Source organism: Arvicanthis niloticus, chromosome 1 (genome assembly GCF_011762505.2).
Source record: "Arvicanthis niloticus isolate mArvNil1 chromosome 1, mArvNil1.pat.X, whole genome shotgun sequence".
NCBI lineage: Eukaryota > Metazoa > Chordata > Mammalia > Rodentia > Muridae > Arvicanthis > Arvicanthis niloticus.
This window is the reverse complement of record NC_047658.1, coordinates 5722810-5749921: the sequence shown is the minus strand read 5'-3', so window position 1 is coordinate 5749921 and position 27112 is coordinate 5722810. Positions and strand designations below refer to the sequence as shown.

General features: G+C 52.0%; 2 protein-coding genes, 1 long non-coding RNA gene and 1 pseudogene across 5 annotated transcripts; 2 read left to right on the top strand and 2 right to left on the bottom strand.

Moving 5' to 3' along the window:
* Nucleotides 1-329: 329 nt before the first annotated feature.
* On the top strand, nt 330-15034 carry Rab4b (RAB4B, member RAS oncogene family). Of its 2 annotated transcripts, none has more exons than XM_076930284.1 (8): nt 330-685; nt 2742-2822; nt 3081-3195; nt 5796-5858; nt 5947-6101; nt 7712-7807; nt 7906-8036; nt 14896-15034. In XM_076930284.1, the coding sequence occupies exons 1-7, from the start codon at nt 670-672 to the stop codon at nt 8019-8021; spliced, it is 642 nt and encodes a 213-aa protein (XP_076786399.1). In that variant the 5' UTR covers nt 330-669; the 3' UTR covers nt 8022-8036; nt 14896-15034. The 2 variants fall into 2 exon arrangements, with proteins under 2 accessions (XP_076786399.1, XP_034342968.1); XM_034487077.2 differs by lacking the exon at nt 14896-15034 and adding an exon at nt 11792-12161 and having other exon boundaries at nt 498-685.
* Nucleotides 8507-13492, bottom strand: LOC143441521 (uncharacterized). The gene is made up of 2 exons (XR_013109035.1): nt 13359-13492; nt 8507-9572 (listed from the first exon to the last, which is right to left on the bottom strand). It is a non-coding gene; the product is annotated as an uncharacterized LOC143441521 (long non-coding RNA).
* Nucleotides 15035-15125: 91 nt separating the features above from the next.
* Nucleotides 15126-22123, top strand: Egln2 (egl-9 family hypoxia inducible factor 2). Of its 2 annotated transcripts, XM_034487049.2 has the most exons (5): nt 15126-16010; nt 20336-20455; nt 20825-20961; nt 21158-21225; nt 21542-22123. In XM_034487049.2, exons 1-5 carry the CDS (start codon nt 15126-15128, stop codon nt 21595-21597), a joined length of 1266 nt encoding a protein of 421 aa, XP_034342940.1. In that variant the 3' UTR covers nt 21598-22123. The 2 variants fall into 2 exon arrangements, with proteins under 2 accessions (XP_034342940.1, XP_034342959.1); XM_034487068.2 differs by lacking the exon at nt 20336-20455.
* Nucleotides 22124-22214: 91 nt separating this feature from the next.
* On the bottom strand, nt 22215-26949 carry LOC117717223 (cytochrome P450 2F3-like; annotated as a pseudogene).
* Between the last annotated feature and the right edge of the window lie 163 nt (nt 26950-27112).

Here is a 27112-nt window from a genome sequence, read left to right as displayed (position 1 = left end):
TGAAACTCACTATGTACACTAGGCTGGCCTCGAACTCAGCGATGCATCTGCCTTTGCCTCCTGAGAACTGGGGTTGAAAGTATGCACCACCATGCCCAACCAGCGGAGGTTTTCTTGCAGATGGGGATCAATGTACGGGTGTCCTCTCAGCTTTACTCTGTGGGGGTTAGAAATTACACCCAGCAGCTTGAGATCCCTTCTTCCAACTCTGTCCATCCTGCCTTGCCCCTTCTTGGCATTCGTGTCTCCGCCCCCATGCCTACGTCTAACCAATCCGGAGTCTCTGCTCCCCAATTTTTTTTTTTTCTTGACCAAATCCGTTCCTCCGCTGGGCTCAATATCTCTGCCTCTGCCCTCTCCCACTTGCTCCACCAATCGCTCTTCTATGTCACGCCCCTTTGGACTCGGCCCCTCTCGGGCGGCCAATCCGTGCTGCTTATCCCACCCACTGCCTCCTGAATCCACCAATCCCTACGTTGGGCGAGCGTGGCCTGGTATCCGCAGCTCCGGAGGCTCGCGCGGGAGTGGGGGGGGTGAAGGCGGAAGTGGCGGCGCCGGGTCCAGGAGTGGAAAGGAGCTGAGGCTGCAGCCCGAGTGGAGCGGCTGCCAGCCGAGAAACAGGCGCGGCCGCGGCGCCATATTGCGGCCCTCAGCGGTCGCCACCGAGCCATGGCCGAGACCTACGGTGAGGCTGGTGGGCCGAAGCGGGGGGCTGGGCTCGTAGTGGATGTGGCTGTGGAAGTGGGGCGGGGCTTTCTGTTCAGGTGGGCGGGGTCTGCCGGGATATGGGGCAGGGCTAAGTGGGTCTGGGGTTGAGCTTAATCGATTTGGGTGGAGCTTAAAGAGACTGCTTTATGGGTTAAAAAGATCTAGGGCGGGATTTGAGGGACCTAGTCGTGGTGGATTAGGGCAGGGGGTAGGCCTTGACTAGGGAAGCAAGCCTTCCTGGGCGGAGCTTGAGTGGATAGGGCGGGGCTCACGGTGACTAGCTAGGGTTAGGTTTAATGGACTCCAGGGAGAGCCTCACACAGGTGCAGTGGACCCTGCACACCCTTTGGGGCTGATCTGGTTTGAGAGGGTTGGAGTGATGTTCTTAAATTATAGGTCTGAAACTTAGTGTCAAGGAATGCAGCATAAGTTTAAGGATAGAGGCCAGGGGTTCTGGACAGAGGATAGAGAGAAGAGGTTCAGAGTTAGGCAGTCAGTATGGATGTACAGGATCAGGTGGGTAGAGGGAGTTTGGAGGGCAGTACAAAGCTCTGACAGTCAGGCACAGCTCCATTCATTCAACACTCATAGACAAGCCAAAGGATCTGGTGCACAGTTACCTGAGGACGTAAGCAGTTTAGGAAATAGACCCAATGTCAGAGGCCTTGACAGAGTGAATGAGTGAGAGGGTGGTAGGAGTTAAAGTGAAGAGGAATGGAGGCCAGATTTAATTCTTGTTGAAATGGCTTTTGAAATGCATCAGCCAAGGTCTTGCATTATAGTTTGGGTTTGTGTCTTAGCTGGCCCTAGCTGTGTGGTCTTGGGTAAGTCAGTTAACCTCTCTGGCCTCATTTTCCTAGTCTGGAAAGTAGAAGTACTTAGCACACTTCCTTCTCTCTTTTTTGAAAAAATATTTATTTAATGTATATGAGTACACTGCAGCTGTTTTTAGACACACCAGAAGAGGACGTCAGATCCCATTACAGATGGTTGTAAGCCACCGTGAGGTTGCTGAGAAGTTAACTCAGGACCTCTGGAAGAGCAGCCAGTGCTCTCAACCGCTGAGCCATCCCTCGAGCTGTATAATTCCTTCTTTAGAGCTTTATTTAAAATTAAATGAGTCTTTAGGACTTTGATGGACATGTATATGGTAAACACTATATAAGAATAATCTTGTGTGCTATAACCCTAACATTTGGGAAACTGAAGCAGGAGAACTGCTTCAAGTTAGAGGTCAGCCAGGAATACAGAGTAATACTCTTAAAGTAAGAACGAAAGAAAGAAAGAAAGAAAGAAAGAAAGAAAGAAAGAAAGAAAGACTACACGAGAAACTCTGTCTCGAAAAACCAAAAAAAAAAAAAAAAAAAAAAAAAAAGAAAAGAAAAGAAAAAGAAAAAAAGAAAGAAAGAAAGAAAGAAAAGCAGAGTGTGCTGGCACACCCTGTAATCCCAGCAATGGGGAGGCTGAGGCAGGAGATTGGAGTTCAAGATCAGATAGTGCTACACAATGAGTCTCTGAGTGGGAAAAGAAAGAAATAAATACGGGGGAAGACAGTACAGTCTTTTAGAAGCTGAGGCAGGAGGAGTGCTTGGAGTTAGAGGACAGCTAGGCCAGTCTGGAATACATAGTGAAACTTTGTTTCAAACATCAATAATAATGAAGAAAAGAGTGATCTTGAACCTAGTAGTGGTGCACACCTTTAATCGTAGCACTTGGGTGGAAGAGGCAGGGGAATCTTTGAGTTTCAGGCCAACCTGGTCTACAGAGTTAAGTTCTAGGACAGACAAGGCTAACAGAGAAGAAACACTGTCTCAAACAAACAAACAAATTCTCATCTGGGGCTAGGTTGGCTAGCATCAGGATGTCCTGAGCTCTATCCACAGCACTGTGGACTTAAAAAAAAAAAGTTTTGCTTTTTTTTTTTTTTTTAAATGCATGGCTGTAGTTCTACTTTTGTGTGCATCTTTCCTTCTGACTTTCTGTTTCTTCTTTTATTCCTTTTCATTTGGATATCTTTGGCGCCATCTGTTCAGACTTCCTCTTCAAATTCCTGGTGATTGGCAGTGCTGGAACTGGCAAATCATGTCTCCTCCATCAGTTTATTGAGAATAAGTGTGAGTTTCTGGCACGGTCTTGGAACTGCAGATGTGGCCATGGTGTTGGTCAGTGGGCAGCAGGTGGGGTATGGAGCAGGTACCATGGGATGAAGCTAGTGCTATAGGTTTGGCTCTAGCTTTGGTGGGTGGTCTTTGCTAAGTTCTCTGCCAACTCAGCAGTAAGAATTGGGGTTCAGAAATGGAGGAGGTTTGCAGGATGGAGGTGGGGGGGATTCCAGGAGCCCCTGCACTGCTTCCCTTTCCTCCTACTCTCAGTCAAACAGGACTCCAACCACACTATTGGCGTGGAGTTTGGATCCAGGGTGGTCAACGTTGGGGGGAAGACTGTGAAGCTACAGATCTGGGACACTGCTGGCCAGGAGCGGTTTCGGTAGGTAGCCTGGGTTTCCAAGGAAGGAAGAGGGAGGGATGGAGGGAAAGAAAGGTGTGTAGATTCCCTCAGAGCAAAGAGATGCTGAGCTGGGCAGGCTGATGGAGGGGCGGGGGAGGGAGAGAGAGAGACACAAACACACGCAGACAAACAGACACACATGCCACCGGTCACAGGGTATATCTGAGGAGAGAGGAAGTCCTGGAGAGAAAAGACTGAATGTGGTGGTCTGTAATTCTAAATACAGAGGCAGCTGAAGCAGGGGTACTACTGTTAGTTGGAGGCCATTCTGGGTGACAGTGAAAATGAAGGAAAGGTTGGAGTTGTAGCTTAGGGGGAGAAAACTAGTCTAACTAGTATAAGGTCCTGACACACACACAGAGAGAGAGAGAGAGAGAGAGAGAGAGAGAGAGAGAGAGAGAGAGAGACAGAGACAGAGACAGAGACAGAGACACAGAGAGAGACAGAGAGAGAGAGAGAGAGAGAGAATGAGAATATGAATATGGAGAGAAGGGAAGTTTGGGGTGTGGTATTGCTCAGACCTAGATCCTTTGCCTAGAATCCCCCAGTGAGGGGCTGGGGGCGTGGCTCAGTGGTAGAGCCCCTGCCTAGAATCTCCCAGTGAGGGGCTGGGGGCGTGGCTCAGTGGTAGAGCCCCTACCTAGAATCTCCCAGTGAGGGGCTGTGGGTGTGGCTCAGTGGTAGAGCCCCTGCCTAGAATCCCCCAGTGAGGGGCTGGGGCCGTGGCTCAGTGGTAGAGCCCCTGCCTAGAATCTCCCAGTGAGGGGCTGGGGGCGTGGCTCAGTGGTAGAGCCCCTACCTAGAATCCCCCAGTGAGGGGCTGGGGGCGTGGCTCAGTGGTAGAGCACCTGCCTAACTTGTGCAAGACCCTTGATGCCTTTTCCAGGACCAGAAAGAAGAAGAAGGGCTTAAGGGTATGAATAAGGAGTAGAGTTTTATTTCTTAATTACTTAATTAGTTATCTATGTGTTTATGCCTAAGTATATGTATGTGTACCATATTTGTGTAGGAACTCCCAGAGATCAGAATAAGGTATCAGATCCCCTGGGACTGGAATTACAGGTAGTTGTGAACTACCATTTTGGTGCTGAGTTATGGAGCCCATGTCCTTTCCGAGAGCAGTAAGCGTTATTAACTAACAGCTGAGCCATCTCTCCAGTCCTGAGGAGTAGGATTGAAGAGAGATCTTAAAACAGACAGACACTGAAACCTTAAGGAGCTACAGCCTCAGAGGGAAAGAGAGACATGGACAGAGAGTTGAAGATGACACAAGTAACCAAGGAGGAAATGGGCACAGTAGGAACAGGTCAGAAGCAGAGGTGGGAGGGGTTGGACAGGTATAGCTGAGGAGAAGGACAGGGGCGTGTATTGCATAGTAGAAAATATGTAAGCTAGGGCACTTAGTAGGTCTGCAGAAACAGAAAGCCTGAGAGTGAGAAACAGAGCAGGAGGGAGGGAGGGAGTTAAAGGGAAAGAGGGAGAAGGAGAAAGAGAGAAAAGGAGAATATTCAGCTCATAGAGAATCCAGTCTCAGCACATAGCAGCTATTAATTAAGTCATGTGTAGATTGACTATGTGAGGTCTGTAGAACCCAGAGGCAGAGAGAGGGTGAAGGAGACAGGCATGTGACAAGGCCTGTGTTCACAGTAACTGTAGATCTTCCAGAGGGATTCAAGTTGGTGACAAAGGGAGTTGGCCACACAGGAAAGAAGGCCTGCATCAGACAGCAGGGAGGGACAAACAGAAGTTGCATAGCACTTGGTCAGGATAGGCAGATGGGGGATAGTCAGAAAATGCTCAACTGCGTGAATGAATGAAGAGGGAGGGCAAAGTGAGCATGGGAGAGACACAGGAAGAAAGGCTGACAGGAAAGGAGAGGATGGAAAGGTAAGTCAGTATAGTGGCAGATGCCTTGAAAGGCCAAGGCAGGAGGATTGGAAGTTTATGACAAAGTCTTGCAAGATGGCTCAGTGGGTAAAAGCGCTTGCTGCCATCCTGAGGACCTAAGTTTGAGCTCCTGAACCCACGTGGTGAAAGGAGAGAAGCGATTCCTGTAGGAGTCCTCTGACCTCCACACGTGCGCTGTGGAACATGTACACTCACCACACCTCCATAAAGGAAACAAACAAGAAGTGCCAGGCCTGCCTAGGATACAATGGATTGGAGTCAGCCTGGGTAAGATAGCATGACCTTGAATTAAGCTAAAATACAGGGTTGGAGTGTGGCTTTGTGTAGAGCACTTCCCTAGCATGTGCTAGGTCCTTGGCTCCAATCCCAAGCACCCCTGGGTATGGTGGCTGAGGCATGGGAGTTGCCTTAATCGTGAGACCAGGTGGGTTACTTAATTTCACGCCCGCTTGGACTATAGAGTGAGACTCTCAAAAAGCCAATCCAAATAATAATAATTGAGAAAGATTCTGAGGCTGAGAAATCGTATTTCAAGAAGGTGGAGGTCAGGTTTTAGGGAACGGGCTAACAGTAAAGGGGGGCCTTCGAACCACTAGCCTCTCTCCACAGAGGGGGGCAATCCCGGGGCAGATCCCAGCCTTGGGGGTGACCGGGTCCCCCTGGCCTCACAGGTCGGTGACGAGGAGTTATTACCGAGGGGCAGCTGGAGCCCTGCTGGTTTACGACATCACCAGGTGGGTGCAGGGCCTGGGTGGCATGGGAGAGGCTGGGCATGGATGGTCCCACTCCCGTGCTGCCTCCCTTTCTGTCTGTTCTTCACAGCCGGGAGACATACAACTCGCTAGCTGCTTGGCTGACTGATGCCCGGACGCTAGCCAGCCCCAACATCGTGGTCATCCTCTGTGGCAACAAGAAGGACCTAGATCCTGAGCGTGAGGTCACTTTCCTAGAGGCTTCTCGCTTTGCTCAGGAGAATGGTGAGGGTTGTGCTCTGGGTCAGGTGATGGATGGAGGGATGGCCAATCCACTGTGGCCCATGTGCCTTTAACTTTTGCCAGATGGTTGTACCTTAAACATGGATGCTTCAGCAGGCCTGCTTTGAGGCTAAATGCTGAGTCATGTGACTGCTGTGTCATGTGACTGCTGTGGTCTTCAGGTTCAGCTGGAAGGGGGATGAACAGTCTGCTAGCCTAGGGGTCTGCCCATTACACTCAGCTCTTCCTGGTACAGAGTAGTTGCTGATAAACTTCCACCACAATGGGGAGGCAGCGTAAAGCAGTGGTTTAACGTAGATACCGCAAACTCAAGTGGCCATAGAGATAGATACCCTTGTAAAAAAAGGAGATGAACCAGGCTGGGACCCAAGGGTACAGGTACTGATGCCTAGGAGAGGACAGAAACTGACCTGTCCCGCCAAAAGTTTTACAAGCCTGGCTGGGGGCATGCTCTGTGGTAGATCACTTGCTTAGAGTCCAGTGAAGGGCTGGGAGGTGTGGCTCAGCCTAGCATGGCTGGGGCCCTGTTTTTAGTCCCTAGAACCAGGATGCTAGGTGGAGGTGGAGGCAGGAGCATGAAGAGAAGGTTATTATAAACCCATTTGAAAACACGGGCTGGCCGGGTGGTAGTGGCGCACGCCTTTAATCCCAGCACTTGGGAGGCAGAGGCAGGCAGATTTCTGAGTTCGAGGCCAGCCTGGTCTACAGAGTGAGTTCCAGGATAATCACATCCACTGACTTGGGATCTGTCTATGTCCCATTTTTCTTTCTTTCATTTTCTCTTATTTTTAAGTTTAGCTGTTATTTTTGAGATGGAGCTTTGTGTAGCCTAGGCTTGTCTCAAGCTCGTTATACCTGAGGATGACCTTGAATACCTAATTCTCCTGCTTCTCTAGTGCTGGGATTGCAGGCATGAACTACCATCCGTGCCCAGGTTGCATGGTATTATGAGTCGTGAATCAACTAAGTACATCTACAGCTCTTTTTAAAAAGTTATTTATTTGTTTGTTTGTTTGTTTGTTTATTTTTGAGGCTAGCTTTAGACCCACTGTGTTGCCCAGGCTGACCTAGTAGTCCTGAGCATGTGTTGTGTCTCTGCCTCCTCAGGATTGCAGAGGGTGCACAAGCATATCTTACTCATGACCTCCTGTTGTTCAGACCCCAAGTTTAGAAGAGGTTTTTCTGCCAGGCAGATGTGGGTTTAACTCCGGAGTACAACTTGCCCAGTGTGAGGCCTGCCATGTGACCTCTGGTGGGCTGTGCTCCGTGAGTCTGGGAACCCTGACAAAGTTGCGAGGCTCACAGTGCTGTGGTCGAGGCAGGGAGGCAAATCCATTTACTGACAGTGACATCAGAGAGAAGTCAGGGGAGGCAAAGGAGGCTGGTGGAGCCCAGAGGGGCCTCCTGAGTCAGGCTGGGTCCTCAGTGGGGGATTTCTGGGGAAGGGCCATGGGAATGGAGTTTCAAAGGAAGAACTGGGTGAATGTGAGGTAGGAAGACAGCATTCCCTGCAGGGGAAGCACAGATAGAGCTTTCGAAGGGCCCAGAGTTGGAGTGGAGGGTGGAAACTGATGAAGGCCCTGCCTCTCCAGAGCTGATGTTCCTGGAGACCAGCGCTCTCACCGGTGAGAATGTGGAAGAAGCTTTCCTGAAGTGCGCGCGCACCATCCTCAACAAGATCGACTCAGGTGAGGCCCACTTGCTCAGTGTGAGACATGGGGGAGAGGGGTGAAAGGCAGGGCCCCATGGGCTCTGAGGAACATGTCTGACCTCTCCCCTCCCACAGGTGAACTAGACCCGGAGAGGATGGGCTCAGGCATTCAGTACGGTGACATATCTCTTCGCCAGCTGCGGCAGCCTCGCAGCGCCCAGGCCGTGACCCCTCAGCCCTGTGGCTGCTGAGACCTGCAGAGCCAGGTGGGATGCTAGGGGCTCAGGAGGCAGGCTGGCTTCCTGTATTGGGTAGGGTGGGACACTGAACAGCCATCAAGACTTGGAAAATGTCGCAGGGCGGTGGTGGAGCATGCCTTTAATCTCAGCACTTGGGAGGCAGAGGCAGGTGGATTTCTGAGTTCGAGGCCAGCCTGGTCTACAAAGTGAGTTCCAGGACAGCCAGGACTACACAGAGAAACCCTGTCTGGAAAAAACCAAAAAAAAAAAAAAAAGAAGACTTGGAAAATGTGAGAAAAACTTGACAAAGACACAAAAGGAGCCATCTTCCCAGCCCCGGGGAACCCTTGGGCTCTCTGTACCCCAGACCTCTACCAGCCGCAGCCTGCACCTGATCCCTTTATTCATGGTTCTCACTGTTACAATGAACCTCTGTCGTGTACTAAGCCCTGGTGAAACCTCTAGGGAGACAGCAGTGGGTAAAACAGACCAAAACCGACCAAACAAAAAATTCATGTTTGCATGGTACCGACATTGTTTTGGGAGAAGATAGACCATAGACAAAATACTTATATAAATGACACAGTAGTTAGGGGGAAAGAGCTGTGGAGAAACCAGCCTGACGAGGAGGATGGGATGAGTGTGCCCTTGTAAACAGGGTGCCAGAAAAGGAGACATTTGAGCAAAAACTTAGAGCAGGGGAGTCAGAGAGCAGATGAAAACAGTAAGGCGTAGGGTCCTGCATGGTGTGGCCAGAGTGGGTATGTGTATGCACTAGGGTACAGCGTGAGGTGGGGGACTGAGCAGTGAGTACTGACAGCCCTGAGTCAGTCTCTCAAGCCCTGTATGCTATATTAGTCTTAGGGAACTACTGAGCAGAAGAGGGAGAGGATCAGACTCCGTGCATCACAGGCTTCCTCTGCCTGGTTAGGAGGAGGAGACTGCGGAGCAGGGGGATTGCCGGGGACTGGTGTGTGGAGGGGTGTGAGACCTGGGATGGTGTGATAGAGTGCTTGCCTAGCGTGCATGCTGGAAGCACAGGTTCCCATGCTGAGCGAGCACTGGGTAGACTGGTGGTGATGGTGGTAGTGGCCTTGACTATGGAGTTAGTTGGAGGCCAGCCTGGAATAGGGAGAAATAAGCATACAGCCGGGAGCAGGTCTCCTGGGGTCTGTGGGACTGTGCTGAAGCTGCTGAGCCTAGTGTGGTGCTTGTCACCCTGTCCCCCAGGGGCCCTCACACCTTCACTGTTCCAGTTATAGAAAGTTCTTTCTGTTTCTTTGGTGGTTTTTGTTTTTGTTTTTGTTTTTTTGCCATGTTTTCTTCCCCTTTGCCTCTGTAACCTCCTCCCAGAAGTTTTGTTGGATTTTCCATGCATGGTCTAGACTCCAGGACAGACCTGCAGGATCCTGCAGGGTTGGTCCCCTCCTCACCTCTGTGACTGTAGGTGTCCTTGCTAATTCTCCCCTCCCAGTCACTGGCATGTCTCCCATGGCTGTGGGGAAAAGTCCTTAGGCTTCATCCATCTTGCAGGTAGAGCCAGCATGGTTCTTGATAGAATGCCTATGGGATTTGGAAGTGAGAAAAGTCCAGGGTGAGCCCTTTATACAGTGGTCTTCCTTCCTGGCCTCTGCACTTGCTGGTCTGAACCTGTTTCCTCCTCTGTTGAATGGGGTCAGTCATGGTCCCTGGGAGTGTGGAGGAGCGTGAATGAACGAACTGTAGAGTACACAGAGGAGGACCTAACATTTGCTGGAGGTTCCAGCCACAGTGCTGGCCATTGCTTTCCTTCTTGCCCATCTTAAAGACCCTGGGAAATGACGTGTGCTGGGTCTGTAGCTCTATGTAGTACGCCGTTTGCCCCACATGCTAGTGGCCTTCTTAGGTACAGTCTCAGCACCACAAAATACCAAACCAAAGCAAAAGGAATATTTGGCTGTTTGGAGAGAGACACATGTACACCTTGGAACTTAGCATAGAGTTTTTTTTTTTTTTTTTTTTTTTTTTTTTTTTTCCAGAGTTTGCCCTCAGTGGGTCACATTCGACCAGTGCTTGTACAGACTCTATTAACCACTAAATCATATATTATCTAATATAGCCATACCTATAGAGAACACTTTTTTTTACTTTAAAACAAACTCCCTTTGGGTTTTTTTTTTTTTTTTTGTTTTGTTTTGTTTTTGTTTTTTTTTTGTGGAGGTGTCTTGCTGTGTAGCTCAGGCTAATACAGAACTTGCTATATAGCCTAGGATAGCCTCAGACTTGCATCAATCCACTTACCTTAGCCTTTTTAAGTGCTGAGATTATAAGTTTCATATCTGATTACCAACAAGTCTTTTATTATCATTTTTTAAAAGATTTATTTATTCTATGAGTACACTGTAGCTGTCTTCAGACACACCAGAAGAGAATATCAGACCCCATTACAGATGGTTGTGAGCCACCATGTGGTTGCTGGGAATTGAACTCAGGACCTCTGGAAGAGCAGCCAGTGCTCTTAACCCCTGAGCCGTCTCTCTAGCTCCCATCTTTTACTATTTTTGAGACAGGTTCTCTCTACATATCTCTGGCTGTCTGGAACTTGCTCTGTAGACCAGACTGGCCTTGAACTCACAGAGATCCACCTGCCTCTGCCTCCCCAGTGCAGGGATGAATGGTGTGCGATCAAGTCCAGCCTGATAATTTTTTTTATTCTAAAAAATTTTAAAGAATATCTCCCCCTCTGGCCTTTTCTTTTTTTCCCTCTCCTTTCCTCTCCCCTTCCCTCCCCTTCCCTCCTCTCTCCTCTCCTCTCTTTTCAGACATATAGCCCAGACTAGCTTCAGACTTACTTTGTAGTCACAGGTGACCTTGAATTTCAGATTTTTTGTCTTTCACCCCCCAAGTATTCGAATTACAGAACTACCCCCAGTGTATTTATGGGGTGCTGAGGATGGAACCCAGGGCTCATGCAGGCCAAGCAAGCACGATCAACTGAGTTACAGTTTCCTTTCCTTTTCTTTATTTTTCTTTCTTTCTTCCCTCCCTCCCTCCCTCCTTCCCTCCCTTCCTTCTTTCCTTCCTTCCTTCCTTCCTTTCCCCCTAGACTATGTAGCACGGGCTTGTAACTTGAGGCCTTTAATTTACTTCCTAAGTGCTGGGATTATAGGCATGAACCACCACACCCTCTGATTTGCCTTCACTTGGACAAAAAGTTAGTCAGGGCCTACCAACACTTCCCTCTCTCAAAATAGCGTCCGTTGGAATAAGTCGGGAAGCTTTACAACATACCGACGCCCAGGATTTACCTTAGGTAATTTCTGGAAACATCTAGGTAATGCTGTAAGCAGTCAAAGTAGTGGCCACTATTCTGTTCTATCTCTCTAGTTGAAAAGCATTGGATACAGGTATAAAGGGACACAGACGTTTACACATGTGGAGGCATATATTTAGTTACCTTTCCCCCCATCCCCATGTTTTGTGCTTTCAATACAGGATCTCCTTTTGTAGCTCAGATTGGCCTTAAACTCGCCATCCTCCTGCGTGTCCCTCTGCAGTCCTGGGATATCATGTGTGAGTCACTACCTGGCAAGGGTCATGGTAGTTAGGTACTGAAATGCTCCTTTACAGATGCAAACCAATAGGAATATGTTCAGAGAAGGAGTCCCCCACATAACCTTTAGAGGGGCAACAAAGTCAGACAGTGCACAGACTGGAAAAAAAGGGTCCAGGAAGATAGTAATGAGACGAGGTTCTAACTTCAGGAACGGACCCCTCTAGGTCATAATACCCTTCTCTTTCAGCTCACCTGTTCTTCTGGACCAGCCCTGCCTGAAGGCTCGGGCTCAGAACCAGTCCCCAAAAGGCCAGGCTCCAGTTTGCCCCAGTCTCCATCACCCATCCTCCTTCCCTGGCCTGGTGGGGCCTGGCTTTGGGGCAAGATTGAGCCACAGGGGAAAGGGGACCCCATCCCTGCTGCTGCTTCCTCTGTCTTGGCTAACTGTAGTCCCCCTGAGCCCCTAACCATACCTGAAGAACTCCCAAAGCTTGAGACTAGGGCCATTTGGCCCCAACTTCCTGCCTGGCCCCGCTGTTGCAAGTCTGTGTTATTTATTACCTGGAGGCCTGTTCCATCCTGTCCCGGTCCTCCATAAAGCATTGTTTACACCTGTATTTCGGCCTCTGTCATTCTGAGATGAGGAAACAAACTGTCTTTAATGGGAGCTATGAATGGATCTTTGCACGAGGAGCTATGTTTCTGGGTGGGACTTGGTTTGTGAATACATTGGGGTACATCCTGACTCACATACTCATTAAGGACAGAGTTTGTCATTGTATACATGTCTTTGGTTTTTCCTGCACTCCCTCCCCTCCTTTCTTGACACAGGGCCTAGTTATAGCCTAGACCAATCCAGAATTTGAGGTCTCCATGCCCCAGCCTCCCATGCGCTGGGATTACAAGTGTGCCCATGCCCAGTGTGTACACATACTTCATGGCAGTACATGACCCATCAAAGCTGCTGTGTGCAGCCGTGACATCCCTGTGTGTGACGTGTATGAGTCTTTCCAGGACTTGTGTGTGGAGCAGTGTCAGTAGGAATATGTGATGCTATGGCATGTGAGTAGTCTAGTCTGGTGACTTTTGGTGAGGCTGCTGCTGTGTGCAACATTGAGACCAAGGAACTGGGACTCTTAAGGGGGCCTTGATTCTGTGTCTGGTCTGACTTAGTGTATGCCTCATGTCTGCAAACTAGGAGTCACTGTGTGTTTCTAAGAATACGTGCTCCTGAGATTTATGTGTGAACCATGTAGACTTGTTTCTTTGTATGTGTCTGTGTGCCTGTGAGCATGAACATTGTTTTCCATGTGCCATTGTGGTTCTTGTGCAACCTGGACTCCTGGTCATACTCTGTTCCCTGACATCTTTATATGGCCTTCTGGAGACAGGTGCAGTCCTCTCAGGACAGCTTCAGCTGCTCTCACAAAATGTCAGCGAGTATCCAACCCCACCGATTGCCCACTGGTAAGCTCAGGAGTCGGTGGAAAGGGTGGGGCATTCAAATAACCGTATCCACATAGCCCTCCCCGGAATGGTGGTATAAATGTTAGGAGTAGCTTAGTGGTAGAGCGCTTGCATCGCACGTGCGAAGCTCTGGATTCAGTCCCCAGCACTACATAAACAAAAAATCCACCTGGGCTACAGAGGAGCTGGCTTTTGCAAATGTCCTCTCTGTGAGTCTGTCCCAGGTTGCTTTAATCTGACTCCCACAGTTGCCCTGAGGGAGCAGCGAGGAGCGGGCCACGCAAACAGTACACATTTGCTCACTTGTTCTACCGAGTTTCGCTTCTCTAAGGACATCCCGTACTCACCGTTATTTTTTAAAGTGCTTATGTAAATTACTGACGTAGGAATTTACATACACTTTCCAACTAGCTGCGCAGTCATTTCTCAATATCCTCTTGAGGTGTGTGCTGGAGCGGCCCATGTAAATGAGACATTTGCCTAGCAAATGCCAAGAACCCAGCTGCTAGCCATTAACTGACACTTTTGGCTCTGAGGGGTGGTCCTTTCTGTGTGAAACTGCTCTTCTGTACTCCCCCCTCCGAGGGGCCGTCTTAAGAACTCACAGAAGGTCTTTTCCTGAGCCTGCGTGTTTGCTTTCCCGTGGAAGGGGCGGAGCACATAATGCAAATGGACCTCGCGTCCGGGACCGGCTCACTTCTTTCTCGGGTAGGGTGTTCTAAGCCTCCTGTCACCGTGCAGTTCGCGCACGCGTAGTCTCCTCGGCCGGGCTGCGGTCACGTGCCCACCGGGCGAGGCGGGGGCGGGGCGTCGCGGGCGGTGGGGGGCGGGGTATGGCGCGCTGTGAAGCGCAGGGCGGCTGGCACAAACGGCGGCGCAGAGGCCGGAGGAAAAAGCTCGGTGAGGAGGTCGCGCGAAGGGGAAGACCTGGGAAGGAGAAGGAGCCCGAGGCCCGGTGGCCGGACGCGGGCGACGAGGCCGGAGGCAGGAGGCGGGAGCGCGCGCGGGCGGCAGCGACCCCGCGCTAGGGGGTTGGGGGTGGGGAGGGAGGCGCGCGCCCGACGCGGCGGGGCGGACCATTGGGGCGGCGGGAGCGCGCAGCAACCACCAAGGGGAGGGGCCGGGCCGACGCGGCCCCGCCTCAGTCGCCTGCGGCCTCCGGCGGCCGCTGGGTCGCAGCGGAGGGGGTTGGGAGGGAGGCAGTCGGGTCGGACTCTCCTCTTGGACTCCCTTCCGTCAGTCCGTCCGTCTGGCAGGACCTCCCTTCCGGCTGGGTGTGTGTCGGGCCCCAGTAGGCTTCCTCCCGTAGGGCGCAGGTTGACCCTACCGGCCCTCCCGCTCCCCTGCCGTCTTGTTTTTCTCCCTGTTCTCTTTGTCCCTGGACTCCCGGTTTTCCCCGCCTGCTCTGGCTCGTGGCCTTCCACCCAGGAGATCTGGTTTCCACGAATGTCGCGCGGTGGCATTGCCTTCTGGTTCCCCACAACCCCGACTTACCCTAGATTCCACATTCCCGTTTTCTGTGTCATCCTCCCTCCTCATCTCTCTGAATCTCAATAGAAACCTCAGGCAGGTACCTTGTATTTCCCACTTCTCATATTTGCTTTTCTGCCTCAGATCTCTCTGTCTCCCTATTGCCTTTCTCTTTGGGCCATCCATGTAGCGTTCTCTGCACTTTCCCTCTCTTACTCTTTCTGCTAGACATTCCCTCTCGAATTCTCAAGTTATATGCTCCATGTTGTCTCAGCGTGTGTGTGTGTGTGTGTGTGCGCGCGCGCGCGCGCGCGCGCTGTGGCCCTGTCATGTACTTACTCTTGGTACCATCCCCACCCCTTCCCACCTGCTTGTTTCTGACTCTTCTTAAGTTCTTCCTTTTCTCTCTTCCAGCCACCCCCATCAGTCCCTTCTCAAGCTTCTAGGGACAACTGTGGACTTGGGGACCAGCGAGCACCCCCACAGCACTAGAGGAGCCCCTGCCGCCTGCCCTGCCTCACCCTGCCCCACACGAGGCCCAGCGGCCCCGGGCTGCATCAAGTGGAGGAGGAGGAGGCGGAGGAGGGTGGCACCATGGGCCCGGGCCGTGCCCTCCATGCCCGGGGGATGAAGACACTGCTGCCATGGACAGCCCGTGCCAGCCGCAGGCCCTGAGTCAAGCTCTCCCTCAGTTGCCAGGGACTGTGTCAGAGTCCTTGGAGCCTAGCCGAGCCAGAATGGGGGTGGAGAGTTACCTGCCCTGCCCTCTGCTCCCCTCCTACCACCGTCCAGGAGCATCTGGGGAGGCCTCTGCTGGCAATGGGACTCCCAGAACCACAGCCACTGCTACTACTACCACTGCCAGTCCCCTGCGGGAGGGCTTTGGAGGGCAGGATGGTGGTGAGCTGTGGCCACTGCAGAGTGAAGGTGCTGCTGCGCTGGTCACCAAGGAGTGCCAGCGACTGGCAGCCCAGGGTGCCCGGCCTGAGGCCCCCAAACGGAAGTGGGCCAAGGATGGTGGGGATGCCCCTTCACCCAGCAAGCGACCGTGGGCCAGGCAAGAGAACCAGGAGGCCAAGGGGGAAAGTGGTGTGGGCTGTGACAGCGGTGGCAGCTGCAGCAACAGCAGCAACAGCAGCAACAGCACTACCAGTAGCAGTGGCGAGGCAAGTGCTAGGCTGAGGGAGGAAGCCCAACCCTCTGCACCTGAGCGCCTGGCCCTGGACTATATTGTGCCTTGCATGCGGTACTATGGTATCTGCGTCAAGGACAACTTCTTGGGGGCAGTACTGGGTGGCCGTGTGCTGGCTGAGGTGGAAGCCCTGAAGTGGGGCGGGCGTCTACGTGATGGGCAACTAGTGAGCCAACGGGCGATTCCACCGCGCAGCATTCGAGGGGACCAGATTGCCTGGGTAGAAGGCCACGAGCCAGGCTGCCGGAGCATTGGTGCCCTCATGGGTCATGTGGATGCAGTAATCCGCCACTGTGCAGGGCGGCTGGGCAACTATGTCATCAATGGGCGCACCAAGGTAAGGCACTTTTCCGGTGAGTGCCTGCTGCTTTGGCATGTGGGTTTTTTGGAGACAAGCTTCTGGGGTTATGTAGTAGGGTGTAAGGCAGCCCCACCTTAGGGGCTACAGTTACCTCCCTCTAGACTTTGATTTTTGTAACTGAAATAGGAGTTCAGCCTGGGGTGGCAATGGTCCTTGACCTTGAAAGACCAAGAGCCCCTGACTATCTTAACCCTCCTTAGGCCAAGGGTAGTTAAGCTGGCATGCAGATGGCAGAGCGAGAGGGCAAAGGGAAGGCTGGCAGTGTCAAAGTGGCCTAGGCTGAGGATGGGGTGCTGCCTGTCTAGTTGAGCATGAGGTCTGGCCTCCATTCTGCCCTGAGAGCCTACTCTTGGCATCTGCACCAAGAGCAGCTTCCCAACGGTGACACTGGGTGACAGTGTGCTGGCCCAGGTAGAACATTTGTCAGCATCTTTCCCACTCCTCCCTGCCCCAGTCCCTGTTCTTCGTCCTCTGACCATTTGTCACTTTCTACCTGCATTTCTCTGCTCTCTTTCCTTGACCCTCCGCCTTTATATGTTTCTCCTCCATTTCTCCTTATTGCAGAACAGTAGTTCTTAATGTTTTTGAAGTCAAGGCTTTTCAGATAAATCTGCTGAAAGCCATAGACCTTCTTGAGAAAGGCGTTCATTTGGTTGGAGTTTGTGGGCAGTTGTCAGGGTCTCCTAAGCCTCCAGTTCATTCAAGAACTAGGTCAGGAGCTCTGACTGGACAGTGACCTCCACAGCCTTTCTGATCTGTTGACATACCCATTTTCTTCAATGGAAGAGTGTGTGAGTCTGAGGCTCGGTGTCATTTGAATACAGTCCTTTGAGAGTACCTGCTGCTGGCCTACAGTGGTTCCTGGCTGGCGATCTTATAGGCTGTACTCTGCCCTGTGAGCGGGAGGCTGTGCTCCTAATGTGTTCTTCCTTATCTCTGGGGTCCTATCTTGGGTTCTGCCTAAGTACAGCTTTCTTTTCAGACTGGAACTGGCTTGGGGACCATGCCCCCCCCCTCCCCGGCCCAGGCCTGTTTCCTCCCCACCCCAGCTGGAACTTGTCCTACTTCCATCTCCCTCCTGTTACTTGATAGCAGAGGAGCCAGAGCTGGCCCCTCCCTGGGTTTGGCTTCTGTGCAGGCAAGATCGGTGTTGCTTCCCCGGCCCAGCAGCTTTGCAGGAGGGAAGTCAGTGGGGACACCAGAAGAGCTGAGCACCCTGGGACTGGGACATAGTTCTGTAACCTCAGAGGATGGGAAAGCTGGTTCAGGTGCCTGGCTACTCAAGCAATTTGGGAAAGTAATTTAAAGTAATAGGTTGTTTTCCCCGGGGCCTCCTCCTGCCTGTGTTAGTGACAGGACCTAAGCTAGGACTGCAGAGGGGTAAGAGTCAGGTTGTTTTAAGTGGCTCTTATCCTCGGGAGGAAAGAACAGGTCATATTGGTGGAGAGAGGGAGCTAGCCCAAGCACTATACATGGCAACTCCATCTCCCCACTTACAAAGGAAGGGCCACATGTAGCCTCCCTTCCTGTGCTCGAGAGTGAGACTATGGGGTGTTGAGGTGATCTGAGGCAGTGACAGTGAGGACACCAGCCAGAAGTGTGGCCTTGGCCAGCAGTAACCTAGCCCAGGTCATTCCTGAGCAGAGCCCTTCCTCTGCCTTTTCCTTCCTTCTATCCCTGTCTCTTCTCTGTGGACTTGGAGCTGGAGGAGTTGACTCTGGCATCAAGGATGAGCAGAGGGACCCCCCAGGGAGGGTGCAGCTGGTTTGGTTTGTCCCTTTAAGAGCAGGCCCTGCTGTCTGGCTGAGTCACTGGCTTCTGATATGGTATGTGTGGCATGGTAGGGTCCTTGGCACATTATTACAGTAGCAGTGATTCCAGCCTCCTGGAGAGTTAAGTAAGTTCCTTTGTCACTCTACTGCTGTCCCTGTGATTGCAGCTTTTCCTCAAGGGGGCGCTGTTCAGAGAAGCACTTTGATATTGCAGGTAGAACCCTGGGTACTCTGGCTTGGCCCAGAGCTTCTTGGACAGAACCTGATGCTTGAGTCCTGAGCAATAGTGTTATGAGAGAAGCCCATCAGAGACTACCACATGGACAGTTCTTAAAGCCAGAAAGAAAGTACTGCTGGCTGTCAGCTGCATGGGGAACTTGCCCAGATCATGCAGCCTTATGAGACATGTCTTATATGAACAAAAAAACATACTCTGGTTGGCACATTTCAGTTAGCAAGAGCAGAACTATAGAAGCCAAAACAGAACAGCAAGGTTGGTATATTTAAGGATTTCCTGGAACTATGGACTGCATCTTTGTTCCCGTTTTGTCAGGTATTGGGGCCTTGTATGCTAGGTTTTAAAGTCAGAACAGTGCCTCTAACACAATGCTGATTTTGCTAAGGTCTAGAGACCTGTTAAAACAATACGGGCAGGATTGCAGCCTTTGAGGTGGGGAGAAGGTAGGTGTGTTGAGGCTTGGAGCAGAAGGAGGGTCAGGACTTGGAGGTTGGTGGTCTTGGCACCTGTGGTGGAAGATTGTCCTTTTCTGGGTGTGTAGTGCTGTGTGGTGAATGATTAGAGGCAGTGTAGCACGGCCTGCTGTCCCCATCAGCTCCAAGAACCTGCCTGAGCCCTGATTGGATTTCCAGCTCAGGAGGTCTTGCCCATCTCTAATCAGTGACTCATTGATTCCAAGCCACCAGGCCACACATGCTTTCCTCCCAGTGAGTGGTTGCTTAGAGGGCTATCCCATCTGCAGAAGCCATGCAGAGAAGACTTGTCCTCCTGAGCTCAGAGGCCAGGGTTTTCCCTGGGGGCCTTCTCACTTACTGTGCCCTGGTACTGAAGCTCATCACTGCTGTGTAGCCCCATCTACGGCTCACTGCCACAGTAGGATCTGTGCTGGATCAGGTGTGTAGATGGGGTGCAGAGAGGCCTTCAGTGGCCACAGTGGGTGAAGAGCCTTGAGAGGAGGACGTAGGGTTGAGTTAACCTTCATGGAGTGCTAGGTAAGCCTCTTGTTTCAGCAGCAGACATTGCTGTGTCTGATTATGAGTGTTTTTCTATGGTTGTCTTGCTGGGCTAGGCTGGACCCAAAAGTATAGCTGAGCATTGTCAGGGAGCCCCAGCTTGCCAAGTAGTTCCTGAATGGCTGGATCAAGACAGATGGTTGCTGCCTGGGCAGAAGCCAAAGGGTTCTCATGCTAACCACTGCATCTTAACTTACTGTGAACTCTCCCAACAGAGTTGCACAGGGGTGACTCTGACTTTAGTGACATTTCAGCTTGTGCTGCAGTCCTCTGTCCTGTGGCAGCAGGCACCGTCTATGCAGGTGCTCATAATCTAGTTCAGTCCTCAACATCCTGGGAAGTGGTGCTCCCTGAAGTGGGGAAGGAACTTAATTTACTTCCCCAGTGCCACAGCTATTCAGGTACAGAGTCTTGACCCAGTAGATTGGGTCTGCAGAGGTGGCTGGCCTTGTCTTTTTAGCTCCCTGGTAACAAATGTCTTCAGCCCCTGACTGTCTGGTTGAGAGACAGGGGAACCTGGTACCCTAGACAAACCTGTGCCCACAGAGATGAAGCATGGTGGAGGCCTGCCTCTGAGATGTTGTCAGAGGAGTTAATGAAAAGTGTTTATCAAGCCCATTTTACAGAGGGGCAGTTGAGGCCTGTTGGAGCACTGGGGCTAGCAGCAGTGTGCAGCATGCTTGGAGCTGGAATTCTAGGTCAGGTTCCTGTCCTATGTATATGGGACAGGTCATATAGCTGGAGACTATAGTTAAGTGTGGTCAAGTCAGCTTGACTTCACATTAGAATTACCTGAGGGAACCTTGAAAAAAAAAAAAACACTAGGCTGTACCTTCTTCGAACCCTAACAGAACTTCTAACTGGAAGAGGGCTCCAGACTTAAGGAGCCTCTATATCTCAAAACTCGTTAGAAGATTCTTTGCTTTCACTGAGTACTTGAAGCTGGCCTGCTTAGTGCTGGACCGTAGGTGTGCACCGTGCACCACTACACACAGCTAAGGTTAGGAGCTCCAAAAGGCACAAACTGTCATTTACACATTGAGTCCTTCTAGTTCTGGGGTGGGGATGGAGATGGGGGTGTGGGTTGTTGAGGCCAAAGAGCTCAGATTTCTGTGAACTTGAAGGATGGAATCTGGATAATTAGGAAAAAGGTGTCTTGGGCTGGAACTCCCATAATCTAAGATGATAAAGGACAGACCTGGGGCAGGAATGGTCAGCCTGCTCCCTCGAGGTGTCCCTGCCTGGTCTCAGTAAACTACCTTCCTCCATTTCTACCAGGCCATGGTGGCGTGTTACCCGGGCAATGGGCTCGGGTACGTGAGGCATGTTGACAATCCCCACGGCGATGGGCGCTGCATCACCTGTATCTATTACCTGAATCAGAACTGGGATGTTAAGGTAGGGTGTGGGGGTTGGGATGGTATGCTTATGTTCCAGCTGGGATCCTGTCCTCCACTCCTCTCAGCTCACAGGGCAGTGAGATCTGCAGGCTCCTCTTCAGCTGACTGTGGGCCCTCCCTCTTTTCCGGGAATGGTGCCGTCTGCTTAGCCCCACCCAGACTTGTACATTCTCCCCCTTTTCCTGTCTTTAGTAGCTTCCTGCCCATCTCCATGGCAATGTAGACTCTGGGCTGTCATTCATTTTAAGTGCCTGAGTGGTGGGAGGGAATGATGTGTGCTGGCGCTGCGCCCTCTGGTGGGCACATGGGTGCAGTGTAAGACGGAGGCTACAGGCTTCACCAGTAGCCTCATCTGGCCTGCCCCCAGGTGCATGGCGGCCTGCTGCAGATCTTCCCTGAGGGTCGGCCAGTGGTAGCCAACATCGAGCCACTCTTTGACCGGTTGCTCATTTTCTGGTCTGACCGACGGAACCCACATGAGGTGAAGCCAGCCTATGCCACCAGGTATGACCTGTACTCTAGGGATGTGTCCAGCTGCTTCCCCTGTGCCGAACATTTCTTAGATTGTCCCCAGTCCCCAGAGTTGACAGGGGAGTGACGAGATGCTGAGAGGGCCTAAGTGGGACCTGCAAGGGTGGAAGTGTCACCAGAGGTGGCTCTAGAACTGCAGAAAACTCATTCTGATTGCCCAATTTCCCAGGTACGCCATCACGGTCTGGTATTTTGATGCCAAGGAGCGGGCAGCAGCCAGAGACAAGTATCAGCTAGGTACCTGCTTTCTTCCTTTGTCCTTCCTAGGCCCTGTGTGCTCCAAGTCCTTAGCCTTTTTTTTTTTTTTTTATCCCCCTGGGTGCTGAGAGTAGTTCTCAGGGCCTTTGCCACACCAGGCCAGCACGGCCACAGCCCACTCCCGCAGGGCCTCTCTACAGCCCCTCATGCCCAGTTCTCGCCTACTTTCCTGTTATCCAACCTGAGTCCCTTTTTTTTTTTTTTTTTTTTTTTTTTTTTAATGCTTTCTCCATCTTCCCAGGTTTCTTTGTCCCTTCCTAGTGATTCACAATTTTCGTCTTCCTCTCATCCTCAGCATCGGGACAGAAAGGTGTCCAAGTACCTGTATCACAGCCAACTACACCTACCTAATGGCCAGCCCCAGAGCTGCATGGACCAGCAGTTCCCTGCCTTGAGGGGAGCCCCGGGCCCAGCAGCAGCTCTCCAGCCTCAGTGCCCGCTCCTTCTTTGCCACTGCTGCTGCTTCTGGCCGGCCTCTGTACTGTGTGGTGTGGAGGGCACTCAGTGTCACTGAGGAGCAACAAGGAGAGACCTCGGCTGCCCCGTGAGCGGTGCTGGGTTTTGACCTAGGCAGTGGCCAGGATGGCTGATGGCCTGTGTCCTGCCATGTCTGGTCTATTGCGTGTTGAGCTGAGAGGAGGCAGGATTTGGGGTTGAGGTGAGTCATGGCCTCTTGCTGGCAAAGGTCTGTTGGGGCAGGGGTGTCATCCCACCCCGTCCCCACTCCTCCAGCCTGGAATGTGAAGTGACTCCCCACCCCTTGGCTGTGGCACTTTATGGACTGGGCTGCCACTGTTTGGGCAGAGTAGGGTGCCAGGAGGAGCATGGGTATGGAGGTCCTGCCAGCCAAGAAATAAAAGTTTACCTCAGAGCTGCACACACTTGTATTCCTCTCTGTGAAGAGATTTACACAGACAGGGCAGGGAAGGATATCAGGGCCACTGAGATCAGATTAATGAAGCCCAACCTCAGCGGGCCACCAAGTGGAGCTGGAAGGCTGGGGGCACGTTGCCAAGACCGGTGCATTGTGGAGTAAGGTTGATGTTGGCAGGGCTTCCCACAGGGAGCAGGCAGAACTTCTGCAGGATAGCCGTCAGGAAGAAGAAGATCTCAGCGGGCTAGGCCAGCACCCAGGCACATCCGCTTTCCTGTGGATATTGGTGAGGTGTAGGATGAGCAAGCACCTCCTGCCAGTCCCCCCCACCCCCCAGCGCTAACCACTGAGCTCCCCTCCCTCTTAGCCCAGACTTGGGGCAAAGGGAATGAAGGCATCGTTCTGGAACTTGCCGTGGTCATCCAGGAAATTGGTGGGATTGAAATGGTCAGGGTCCTTGAGTTGGGTGGGATCCCGGTGTGCAGACACAAATGGGAGTCATGGATGTGCCCCGGAGGATACACAGTCAGTGTTACCCACAGACTGAGTGCAAGCATCTCACCCAGACTCTTTCTGTTGTGGGCACCTAATGCAGGGCCTTGCAGGTGCTGGGCAAGTGCTCTCACATAGCTACTCCCCAGCCCCTAAGGTGACAGAGCCTGGGAGGGGCCCCTCACTGAACCTAATCTCTGAATTGTCCCCTTTCCTCCCAGTGCAGAATTCCCAGGCTCCCTGTGCACCTTGTGCAGGAAATGGTTCCTGAGGTTGATGTCTTGGCTGAGGGCCCGATAAAGTGCTGGATCTTATGCAGCAGTGATTGGTGTAGGGCAGGCGGGCACGGTTCTCTAGTCTAGGGCACGGGTCCTACCACAGTGGTGTCCAGCTCCTCTTGTACCTTGGCTGAGGTCATTGGAGGCTGTGCTTTACTGAGATCCCACTCTAGCTACCCTCTCTTCACTTAGGGGCAGGGGAAGGGTGGACCCAGTTCTCAAACCTGCCACCTCAGGGTTCTGGAGCATAATGAGCCCATAACGCAGAGCGGTGCTTACGGTCTCCGTGCCACCAAAGATTGTGAGGAGTCATCACCAGTGTCTCATCCTGGAAACGGCTTTCCAGGTCCTGCTGATCCTGGGGTTGGACAGAGGCGCTCCAATGCCTGCTGGTTGGCAGGGTGGGTATGGTTGAGGGCAGCAGGGGCTGGTACCTTATCCATTTGGTTGAGGAAACGATCAATGAAGTCACGGGGTTCCCTAGTCTGTTGTGACTGCCAGTGCTGCTGAATTTGCTCAGAGATGAAGAGTTGGAGCTCTTGGAAGTTTTTGAAGATTCGGTGGTGGGGACCAGGGATCCAGTCCATGAAGGGTGGGAACAAAGCTGTATCTGGAAAGACAGGGTTTCCTCCCTCCCTCCCTCCCTCCCTCCCTCCCTCCCTCCCTCCCTCCCTCCCTCCCTCCCTCCCTCCCTTCCTTCCTTCCTTCTAGATATTCTCACTATCCTTGGGTAACCTAGAACTCTATATGTTATATGTAGACCAGGCTGGCCTCAAATTAGAGATCCTCCTGCTTCTGCCTTCCCAGCACTGAGATCGAAGGCATGTGCCACCATGTGCTTTATAGTCTTAATAGGGCCATGGACAAGGCTATGGTTTCTCAGTGGGGAAATTAAATCGGGACTTTGTGGGTTGTAGAACTTTTGTCATTAAATCTATAGCCGTTGTAGGTAGGGCTATGCCCCTGGGATTTGGCACAAGGCTGCATGTAAAATGAGAAACTGGAGCCCATCCTCTTACCTCACCCCATCAGGAACTCATGATACGGGAATTGTCACTGAAGAGGTCCAGGAGCCACAGGTCCCCATAGTTATAGCGCTTTCCAAAGACCACAGTTCAAATGATATTAGATACAGTGTATCCAGTAGCTGGAGAGGGGGTGTCAAATGGAGCTCCTGGGGGTGAGAGCAGCTCTGAGTAATAAAGCTGTGGTCCCCTAAAAGTGACAACTTTAGTAAGATCTGTAGAGGAGACCCTCACCCGCAAACCTCTGAATAAGATAGTCTGACACCCTCCTACAGAAACTGTGGCCCCTCCTCCACATAGCTCCCTTGGGTTTGCAGTATACCCGAAGTGTTTCAGCAGTCCATCAGTCACCCCACCCTTCCAGCCCCCCAAACCAGGTGCTTTTGCTTTCCCTGCCAGCCCGCACCCACGGTGGCTTGCAATTCGTCCAGCACACATGCCTTCTCTTCTAGGATGTGATCCTCACCGGTCCTTGTACCCACGCCAAGCTCCCTCAGCACTCCAAGTGCAAAGTTGTGAAGTGTGCACCAATGTGGCCCGTTAGAAAACACTATGCCTACAATGGGAACCAAAACTCAAAAGAGTTGGCCACGCTGGGTCTAGTCGCGTCCTTACTACTCTAAGGATGGCTTCTTGCTGCTTTGCGCTTGCCAGACCCTGTGCCAGCCACCTCAGCTGAAACCTCATCTTTGCCGGTAGGATCCCTGACCAGCTCTTAGGGCTTAGGCTGCTGTTGGTTGCATTGTGAACCTCCACTGCACCCCAGGCCTACCAGTTCGCCCCATTAGCACCATTGTTTATTAGACACCTCCCATTTTGCTCGGCTCCACTAGTTCTTAGGCCAAATTGAGTGGTCTAGTACTCACTTCTACCCACCCTGGGCCTCACCGTTTCCGTGGGTGAAGCGTTTGAAGACAGCCATGGCCTCGCGCAGGAGAACGCATCTGTGTGCAGTACTAATGCATCCTGGAAGCTGCAGTAGCCGCACAGCACCACTGCAGGGTGTGGGCCCAGCCACAAGGTGAACACTGGGCCCCAGCGGCTGGAGAGCTACGGGAAGTGCCGTGGAGACCTCAGAGCTCTCATCTTCCTCAGACCCAAAAGTTTCCGTCTCACCCCCTCATTCCACAGGTCCAGGAGTTCTAAACTGCCTCTCCCTTTTCAGACCCTGGAGTCTAGCCACCAGCTCTTAGACACAGAAATCCAGGCCTCACTGTACTCCCTCAGACACAAGAGTCCAGGCTTCCGATCCTGTTTCTTCAGTAAACTGGGATTTCTACCCCCTCTTCTGGGCACAACAGCACCTTCACAAATCCAGAGTTCTATCCTCCCAACCCACTGTGGGGGCTACCTCCATGAGAACACGGTCCAAGTGTCCAGACTGTAGCTGCAGCAAGTTCCCCAGCAACGGGAGCGGTGCAGGTCCAGGGGATAAGTCTTTCTGCATCTGAGCTCAGTGGACCAACCAACCCCACCAAAGCATCAGCATTAGAATTGGCAGCAGCAGCGGTCCACACAGGTGACCATCCTGTCTGAGATCCTTGATGTGTGGTAGCAGTTTAATTGGCAGGAAATTTTAAGGTGGGGAGAAGCAGGGCGGAGACTAGTGTGGGAGGCACAAGAGTTTGGGGCTTCTGTATTCCTTGAATGCCTAACCCCACATATCCACTCAGCTTCCAGTGCTCCTCATATCTATTCTCCCCAGGCTCTGTGTGTGTGTGTGTGTGTGTGTGTGTGTGTGTGCGCGCGTGCGTGCGCGTGTGTGTGCGCGCGTGCGTGCGCGCGCGCACGTGTGGCCCCCGCCCCGCTGTACCTGTAAGCTTGTTGTCAGTCCCCCAGCTGTTTGTGAGGTACTGTTCCGGACAGTACCTTCAAATGCCAGACAGGTGTACTTCCTGCTTCCTGAACACGCTCCTGACTCCTAAAGATACTACTGACATACTAACATCACTGGCCTGGCACGCCTGGGCTCCGTGCCTTTGGTTCCTAGGAACTCATACCTGGGACTTTACCACTTCTGTTACTTCTTTTTTATTATTTATTTCTATAAATAAATTTTATTTTATTGTATAGGTGCTTTGCCTACTTGTAAATCTAGACACCACATGTGTTCCCGGTGCTCAGGGAGGCCAGAGGAGGGCATCAGATCCCCTGGAACTGGAGTAACAAATGATTCCAAGCTGCAATGTGGGTACTGGGAGTTAAACCCAGGTCCTCTGGAAGAACAGTCAGTGGTCTGAATCACCAAGCCACTCTCCAACCCTCCTTAAAAAGACTGGGTCTTGTCAGGTGGTTCTGACCCACACCGTTAATCCCAACACTCAGGAGGCAAAGGCAGGAGGGTCTCTTAGTTCGAGGCCAGCCCGGTCTACAGAGTGAGTTCCAGAACAGGAAGGGCTACACAGAGAAACCCTGTCTTGGGGAGAAAAAAAAAATGTGCACCCACCCACCATGCCTGGCTCTTTCCATTGCTCCCAGAAGCCTGTGTGCTGTCAGTTCCTGTACCTGGCCTCCCTAATGTCTGCTGCTCTTCTTTAGGTTCCTGGTGCCGGCCAGCCTTGTAGCTTCTGGATGCCTTCACACATGCATTTCTGCTTACACCTTGCCGCAGACTCAGTCTGCTCTATCCCCAGGCTCTGCTTTTCATGTCCTGCCAAGGTCTCAAGTCACTACCTGCTCTCCACAGCCCTCAGGAGGGACCCCTATCTAAGACTAGGCCAAGATAGCAGATGGATCTAGGGGCACAGGCTGGAGGGGTCCACTCAGGCCTGCAGCAGCCCCTGGGTGTGGCTGTCAGTTCTTAAGGACAGGCTGTTCAGGAATGTGGTCCACCTTCCTGCCCCTCCCTTGCCTGTTGGATCCAGTTTTCCTGCCTGGCAGGGATCCCAGACCTGGAGGTAAGGTAGGGGGCCCTGGAAGAGACTGGGGTTGATTTGTTTCTTCTGTCAGTCTCCCTCCAGTCTCTGTGTTCCTCTATTCTCTGTACCTGCTTATTTCTATCACCCTCTGCCTTGGTCTCTCTCTTCTTCTTCATCCCCCCCAACATGATTCTTTCCCTCTCTGTATGTCTCTAGGTCTACAGTTTTTTTAATTTTTATTTTATGTGTGTAAACATTTTGCTCGCATGCGTATCTCTGTGAATCACATGTGTGCCTGGTGCCTAGGGAGGTCAGAAGAAGTCGTTGTATCCCGTGGAG